Source organism: Loxodonta africana, chromosome 15 (assembly GCF_030014295.1).
Source record: "Loxodonta africana isolate mLoxAfr1 chromosome 15, mLoxAfr1.hap2, whole genome shotgun sequence".
In the NCBI taxonomy this organism is placed as follows: Eukaryota; Metazoa; Chordata; class Mammalia; order Proboscidea; family Elephantidae; genus Loxodonta; species Loxodonta africana.
This window is the reverse complement of record NC_087356.1, coordinates 44,667,076-44,676,077: the sequence shown is the minus strand read 5'-3', so window position 1 is coordinate 44,676,077 and position 9,002 is coordinate 44,667,076. Positions and strand designations below refer to the sequence as shown.

General features: G+C 43.6%; 1 gene segment (V, D, J or C); it reads left to right on the top strand.

The window, feature by feature from the left end:
* Positions 1-3,802: 3,802 nt before the first annotated feature.
* On the top strand, positions 3,803-5,197 carry LOC104847243 (Ig kappa chain V region 3381-like). The segment is given in 2 exon segments: positions 3,803-3,902; positions 4,863-5,197. Coding segments are annotated over 2 exon segments (435 nt in total).
* The last annotated feature ends 3,805 nt before the right edge of the window (positions 5,198-9,002 follow it).

The window sequence follows — 9,002 nt, the reverse complement described above, 5'->3', positions numbered from 1 at the left end:
AATAGAGAAAAAAAAAAATCCAGAGAATGCAGGCATGAAAGAACCTATGTCTTTGTGAAAATCCTCACCAGAGAGCAGGCCCCTCTTGTTCTTGTTCTCCTGAGTTTCACAGGTCTGAACACCACATTTCTCCCATAGTGTGTGCAACATACTCATCTAACTTTAGAACAGAATGCACAGGGGAAGCAGTGGTGCCCTGAGAGCTGACCCTCCCTACCTCCTTCTCCTTTCCCATCGCCCCCTCTGTCCTCACCAGGGATCCAGAGCATTAACAGCCCCAGGAGCTGAGCAGGAAACCTCATTTTAGGATTTGAACTGATGAGTCCTGGTAAGGAAAGGCAGATTAGAGCTGACCTTTTATCTCGAACTTTACCAGGGAAAATCGTCCCTGGGGAACAATAAGCAAATCCCTTGGTGGGTGCAGCAGTGTGAAGAGAACCAAGGGGTGGGGGGGTGGACCTCTCCTGTGAGCAAATAACAAAGTGTCTTCTATGTTTGGAGGAAAACCAACAGAGAGAAAGTTGGTACTGCCTGCAGTAGTGGTCACTTTGGATTGTAAAAGGCTGTATTCATGTCAAGGACACAGGCACATGGCCCTGACACTGTAAGAAAACATCAGAGACCCTGAAGATGGACAGATGAGTGTCTAGGGCCATCCTGCATGGTTCTCTCTCAGCTAATCGAAAAAAGGAATCATTCCCCACACCCACCATGCTGATCCACAGAGTGTCTGCAAATACTGAGTTGGACTTGAGATCATTCAAGATTGTCTGGTATCCAATAGATAAGTGGAAACTTTGGTGAAGGGTAAGGCAGTACACAATAGTGGGGAGCCCAGAACAACTTGTACAAGACAAGGTCACGGTAGCTCAATAGGCGCATCCGAACACCCTGAGGGACCGAATTGCTGGGCAGAGGGCTGAGTGGACTGTGATCTCGGGGAAATATCTAGCTCAATTACCATAAAATAGTTTGTAAAGAATATTTCCTACATTCTACTTTGGTGAGTAGTGTCTGGGGTCTTAAAAGACTTTGAGCTGCCATCTAGGATACTCCACTTATCTCACCCTTTCGGGAGTAAGGAATAATGAAGAAAACTAAAGACACAAGGGAAAGATTAGCCCAAAGGACTAATGAACCAAATCTACCATGGCTTCCACCAGACTGAGTCCAGTACAACGAGACAGTGTCCTGCTACCACCACTAACTGCTGTGACAGAGACCACAATACAGGTATCCAGAAGGAGCTGGAGAAAAATGTAGAAAAAAATTCAAACTCAAAAAGAAAGACCAGACTTGCTGCCCTGACAGAGACTAGAGAAACCCTGAGAGTATGGCCCCCGACATGCTTTCAGCTCAGTAGTGAGTTCACTACTATGTAGCACAGTTCTACTCTTACAAACATGGGGTCACCATGAGTCTCAGCCGACAACACGGTAACTAGTGTCCAGGGATCACGTCAAGATGAGCTACGAGGTCTGAAAACGACCCGGAGGCTCTTCCTGGGTTGCCAGGGAACATTTCAGCTGAGGTCTGGTAGCTGATGTCCCCTAGTTGAAGGTGATCTTAAGCTTTTATTTCTGAGAGCTGTCCTCTATAGCTGACACAAAATGGCTTGAAATATTGTCCCCACTAAAAGATAACCGTTGTCTGCCCCACAGACAAGGTGTAAGAGGGAATATACATTCTACCTCAGCATCTTTACCGTGTGCCTTTTTTCTTAAAGGAAAGAAGCACCTGGTAGGCCTCTTTGAGTTCTGGACCTTTCCACCCGCAGGCATACTGGTGTGGCCCACACACCAGGTACATGGAGTCGGCCAGCGTTGAGAGGGCCTCAGATTAGTAGAGGCTCTGTATCAGGTCCAGCACGCAGTATGGCCAGTTAGGATGTAGGAGACTGAACAAGGCTATCAACCAGCCTGACATAATGGACACTTCAAAAACAGTCTCCAAACAACAACAGGAGACACTTTTCTTTTAAAACACTTGCTAAGATAGACCATGTTATGGCCTATAACATCTATCTATAAATTTCAATGAGTTCAAATCGTTTGAATTATGGCTCTTCAGCTGCTGGAGAACCTCTCCCAGGGAGACAGCCAGGGGTTCTGGAGACTGTGTCATTGCCATCTGCTGGCAGGAACCTGCAATGACAGGCACATGGGATGATCCAGAGATGCTGAGCGATCAGGAATACAAGAAACAACCAAAACAAACTAATCTCTATGTGCGAAAGGTGAACAGGCCTGTGTTGCTGGTAGCATTTTTTTCATATCTCATTTTAAAATTGTGGCTCTGAATGGAAGGATTACTCTGAAGAGAAAACTCCATCTCTGGGTTTACAAATATCCTCTCCCCTGGAACAGAGCAAAACAGGAGCATGAGGGTCTGGGTGGTGTCACCATCCTGCAGCTTCTCTCTCCTGTGATGTTGTTCACGTTCCTTTCTCCGGAAAAGGCTCCATTTCTGAGGCTCAGGTCAGCAGAGTTGAGCCCAGGGTGGGGTGGTGGTGAGGGGACATTTACGGCAAGAGCCTGGGAGTTTGATGGTGAAAGTCTCAGAGCACAGGGTTGTGGGGAAAAAATCTGGTAGGACCTCTTTTCTGACTTACTCTTTGAATATGGCAGTGATGGGCACCTATGTTCTTCGATTATCTTCCCCAAATGAAGATGTAACTAGTGATGTGAGCTAATGTTTGTGCCAGACTACTACTGAAAGGTAGCAGTTCGAATCCACCTGTGAGGCCTTGGGAGAAAGACCTAGTGATGCCCTTCTGTAAATTGAAAAGCCATTTGCTGTTGACTTGATTCTGACTCATGGTGACCCCATGTGTGTCAATGGTATTATTTTTAATGATTCATTCTCAGAAGTAGATCGCCATGTTTTTTGTTTATTTTGTTTTACTTGGTTTTGAGGCTACTGTTTTTGGACTAGGAGCTGAGTGCATTAAGTCTTACATATAATTTTTCATTCCTTAATTATTTTCTGATTTTTTCATGCATGACGGTGAATCTTGTCCTTGTTATTCCATCTAGCCTACAAGTGGAAGTCTGTCTTCCAGTGAGCTTTAAAATTTTGGTAACTCTATTTCTAATTTGTAGAAATTCAATTTGTTCTTCTTCATTAGTGAAGTGCCCCTATTTTTGTTTTCTGTACCTTGCATACAGTGTTAAGTTTGTCATTTGTTTCTTTGAATAAACTCGTATAATGCCCAAATGTGAAATATGAACAGAGCTCCTTTTGTTCGCTGTTATTTCTGTTGCATCACATTCATATTCATATCATGTTGTTGTTCTGCATCATCACATTGGGTCCGACTGATAGTGACCCTCTGTGTACAACAAACCGAAACACCCCCTGGTCCTGAGCCGTCCTCACAGCCTTTGCTATGTTTCAGCCCAATGTTGCAGCCACTGTGTCAACCCATTTCTATGAGGCTTTTTCTCTTTTTTGCTGACCCTCTACCTTATGACACATGATCTCCTGCAGGGACTGGTCCCTCCTGATAACATAGCCAAAGTAAGAGAGATGAAGTCTCACCTTCAAGGCTGAAGAGTTCCAGGCCCACCGAGGCCATCCACACCTGGAATGAACTCTTTGAAGAGTTGCCATTCAATCATAACTTTACAAGGAAATCCTGCTTGTTTTTTCCTCTCCGTTTCCACAAATGATTCTAGAGCCCTCTTATCAGGTCCTACCCACTGTGGGCATGGTAGGTTCCACTTTCTCTTTGGTTCACACTTCCTTTGTGATCTGAACCCTCCTGGACTCTAGCTCAATAGAGGCTCGCTGAGGACTTTCAATGCGAGTAAATTCTGGGCCTGTCTTCCATTTCTATGGCCCTTCCATAGCCCTGGAATCCAATCTCAAGTGCTTGCGGTATCTTTTAGGTATCCTCCAGGGTATGAGTATCTTCAGAGCTCAGACATTTTCTAGCTATAAATTTTTATGAAACATTGAGGCAAAAATTTCCCATATTCTTCCCTTTCCTTGTTTTTTTTTTTTTCCTAGCATTTTTTATTGTTTCACTGAACTGTTGATTTGAGGAACCTAGTCCAACATTTAGGGAACCTGAATCCATTTAAAATTGTTTTTAAGTTAAAATTGAAGCTATTTTTTTTATTATTATTATTCATTAGATTATAGGTTTTTCAAGCAGTTGTGATGGGCTGCTAACCTACATGTTGCCAGTATGAACACACCCAGTGGTACCGTGGAAGAAAAGTCTGTCAGTCTGTTTCGATAAAGAATACAGGCAAGAAGACCCTATGGAGCAGCTCTACTGTGTAACACCTGTGGTTGTTGTGAGCTGGAATCCGCTGGACTGCAAGTTTTTGTTTTGTTTTGAGAGGTATTAGAGCGTCTACTATCCTGCTTTGTCTTTTCTACTCATAAAATTATACGTTATGTGCTATATTTGGCTCTTGAAGTACTTTGGCTAGTTTCACAACCTATCACCCATGTAATTTGCTTTCCATTCACTGACTGCTTTGCATAGGCCCCTCCAACACCAGGCTGGCTGCTCAGATACTATAAACAGGGCCTTTGCTATTGGAGCTGATCTGCATCAGGCAGGCAGGGGCAGCAAGATGGTGCCACACACTCTGGTCCTCATGTCCCTCTTGCTCTGGGCCTCTGGTGAGAAATAAAAACTGTTTCAATCTCTCCAGAGTAGCATCTTTCTAGAGTTGAAAAATGATTTTAACATGTAGTGGAAAATGACAGTTATTTGTAAAATGGAACCAAGTATTTGTTGATATTTAATATCACTAGATGTTCTGGTATAAATGGTATATTTTAATATATGTGTGAAAAAGTGTGTGTATAAATGTATACATGGTAATTGTCTACTCTGATTGCAGGTGCCAGTGGGGACATTGTGGTGACCCAGTCTCCAGCCTCTCTGGCTAAGTCTCAAGGAGAAACGGTCACCATCAACTGCAAGGCCAGCCAGAGTGTGAGCAGCTACTTAGCCTGGTACCAGCAGAAGCCAGGACAGGCTCCTAAGCTGCTCATCTACAAGGCATCAAGTCGGGCATCTGGGGTCCCTGACCGGTTCAGTGGCAGTGGGTCAGGGACAGACTTCACTTTCACCATCAGCAACTTCCAGGCTGAAGACGCCGCAGTTTATTATTGTCAGCTGTATTATAGTGCTACACCCACAGTGCTTCAGCCTCGAACAAAAACCTCCTCCTGAGGGCTACAGCCTAGTGACTCTTCACTGAACCAGCTGCTTCCTTTCTGCTCAGCCCTGAACATGTACTCTTCCTCTGTCTACCCCAAGGAACACATTTGCTGAGGAATTCCTTGGAGTGTTTGTAGGTTCCAAGGGAAAATTAAGGGATGTGGCTTCTTCTGGACCCCCTTTTGTAGTAAATTGTAGAAAAAAAGAAAACTCTAAAAATCTCTTGTAAGTTTTGTCAGGAGTTTTCATATCACAAGAACCTGCTTGTTTCACAAGGATAGATCACATGGCTGATTTGGGGAAGCGTCTGGTGAGTTTTTCCTCCTGATGGATCAGTTAGTTCTCTCTTCCCTGTGCTTCCTTGCCTCTGAAATGTTCTCTTTTTAATTCTTAGATTTCCTGGACTTATTACTTTCTATGCAATCACCACTCACAACTCTGGACCTAACCGAGTATTAAACTTGGGCCCTTCATACTTAAAATCTCCCTCAGAGGACGAAATAAGGCTCTTTTATTTTTTCCTTCCATGGATCCTGTTTTCCCACAAAGCTTTCCTGGTCAATGGCAATGAAGGTGTTTTCTTGGTCTAAGCTTCCATTTTACTGCCTTTTTCTCCTCTCTCCATTTCCTTCAGTGACACTCATTCGTTCAAAGGCCAGACTCTAGCTCATTAACCCTATTACTCTGGAAACATGTGACAGCTTTCCCATGTTCTTTTTTCATTAGTTGTCAATTCCTCTTTACATTAATCCCTTGGGTGGGCAAGTTTAATTTAGTGACTGAAGGAAATCATGGTTCTTTCCTGTTGTTAGTTGCCACCTTGTGACTCCATGACTCAAGACAATTCAATGAACAATATTATTGCTGTGATCCACAGGGTTTTCACTGGCTGATTTCTAGTCTGCCTTTACCTGCAAGTGCTACAGAAACCTGTTCAGCATCCCAACAGCATGTGTGGAGGAAGTGTAGTAAACAAGGCCCGTCGGTCCCTGCTCCGGTTTATGCTGACAACCCGAGTAGTGTTTCCAGTCAATGTAGATGAGACCCTGACTGACCCTGCAGCTAGGGAGACTGTCTCTCCTCGGAGGCAGCAGAGATTCTGGCACCTACTCAGCAGGATCTGCCCTCTGGAACCTAAAATATCAGACACACGAGGATAATCCAGAGACGCTGTGTAATCAGGGAGAGAAGGAAGATCAAACCAATGGTCTCTAACTGGGACAAGTGGACAGGCCTGGTTGGCTTGTACCGTTTATTTCATATCTCATTTCAAAATTAGGCCTATCTGAATAGGAGGATCACTCTGGAGAGAAAACTCCATGTCTAGGAGATGAGACTTCTGGGGCAGATAGAGGAAGTGTGCGTGTTCAGGACTGTGGAGGAAGGAAGCAGCTGGTGCAGTGAAGACTCACAGGTCTCCAGCCCTGGGAGGAGGCTAGTGTTCCAGGCTGAAGCACTGTGAGAGGGCAGCCATAATGATGCTAACAGCAATAATCCACCTCATCCTCAGCCTGGAGGCTGCTGATGGTGAGAGTGAAGTCTGCCCCAGACCCACTGCCAGGATGCCCGTCAGGGATCTCAGATGCCTACTGGGATGCAAAGGAGATAAGCAGCTTAGTAGCCTGTGCTGCATCCTGCCGGTACCAGGCTAAAATGCTGCTCACAGTCTGACTGGACTTGTACTGATGGTGACCTTTCCTCCCAGAGGCACAGTCAAGGAGACAGGAGACTGTGTTACCATGATGTCCCCACTGACACCTGTGATCACAGAGGACAATTACTATACATGCATACATACACACACTTTTTCCTACGCACATGAAAACACACCATTTTAAAGGTATATTTCAGTGGAATACAAGTCGTACATAATTACCCCATTATTTTCGACGACGTTCTAAAATCATTTTTCAGCTCTACAAAGAAACTTCTCTAAAGGGATTGAAGAACTTTTAATTTCTCACCAGGTACCCAGAGCAAGAGGAAAGTGAGGAAAGGAGCCTGTGACACCATCTTGCTGCCTTCACGTGCCTGATAAAGATCAGTTCACATTGCAAAGCCCCTATTTATAAAATATGAGCAGCCAGACAAAGCAAAGCCATCATTCAACATGGAAGCAAAGTACATGGACAGTGGGTTGTGAAACTAACCAATGTAAATCAAGAGCCAATGACTAGAAAAGACAAAGTAGTCAACTTAGAAACTCTAATATCAACTAAGAAGCTCTAAAACTACAAGCATTAGCTTCTCTTAAGAAGAGTTTCTATTTAAAAAAAGCAAAAAAAAAAAAAAATTGAAATGGGTTTAAGGTCCATAAATGATGGGCTGGTTTCCTGAGATCTACAATCGTGGTGAAATAATACAAAATGCTAGAAATATATAGAAGAAAGAATAGATGACAATGGAGAACTTTTGGCTCACTTTTTGATAAAAATTTATGGCCAGAAAATGTCTGAGCTCTATAGCCACTTTTTATCCTGAAGGACAGTTTAAGGTCACTGTATACACTAAAGATTTAATTTTAGGGTATGTAAGATCCAGGGAAATGGAAGAAAGGCCCAGAAATTACCCATCTGGGGAGTCCTGAGGGACACTATGTTGCACTAGTGCCAAGGGGAAGGGCTGTAATCCCAAAGCCAGTGTGAAGCAAAGAAAGTGAACCTTTCCTTCCCACAGCTCCTAGGAAATGATCGAAGGGCTCTAAGGCCATTGTGGAAATGGACAGTAAAAAATAAGCAAGATTTCCTTGGGAAGTTGTGTTTGAAAGTCAACCTTCCAAGGAATTGCACTCCAGGTGTGTATGCCCTAGGTGATTCTGGAACTGTCCAACCTGGAAATTAGTTTAAGAAAGCCCAGTAGATCGGTCCAAAAAGTGGAAGCTGCTCTGGAAGAGGGCACACCCATCATAAATCCTCAGGACACCTCACAAATAATTTTTCAAAGGCTGATAACCACCAAGAAGTCAGAGATCCTTAACACCCAAGAACATGAGATAACTGGGATATGAATATGAAGGTGATGCAACGGAAATAACAGGGAACAAAGGCATTCTCTTCACTCTTTAGATTTGGGAGCTATGTTTAGACAAATAAATGATAAACTTTATATTGCATGCAAGGCACAAAAACTAAAAGCAGGGTACTTCATTTCTGAAAAAACAGTTTCCAGAAATTAGATACAGAATTCACGTCTGTCAGTTTGTCATACTGTGGGGGCTTGCGTATTGCTGTGATGCTGGTAGCTATGCTGCTGATATACAAATACCAGGAGGGTCACCACAGTGGACAGATTTCAGCTGAGCTTCCAGACTAAGACAAACTAGGAAGAAGGACCTGGTGGTCTGCTTCTGAAAGAATCAGCCAGAGAAAGCCTTATTAATAGCAGCAGAACAATGTCTGTTACAGTGCCAGAAGATGAGCCCCTCAGGCTGGAAGGCACTCAAAAGATGACTGGGGAACAGCTGCCTCCTGAGAGTTGACCTTAATCACATGCATGGAATCAAGCTTTCGGGACACTGGTGTGGTGATGTGGCATGACTCAAAATGAGAAGAAACAGCTGAAAACTTCCAATAATAATTGAAATGTGGAATGTATGAAGTAAAAGTCTTAGAAAATGAGAAATTGTCAGACATGAAATAGATCAATATCCTAGATATTAGTCAGCTGAAATGGACAGGTATTGGTCGTTTTGAGTCTGAAAATCATATGGCCTACTATGCAGGGAAGGAGAACTTGAAGGGAATGGCATTGCACTTATCATCAAGAAGAACATTTCAAAATCTATCTTGAAGAACAAGGCTGACGGTGATAGAGTAAC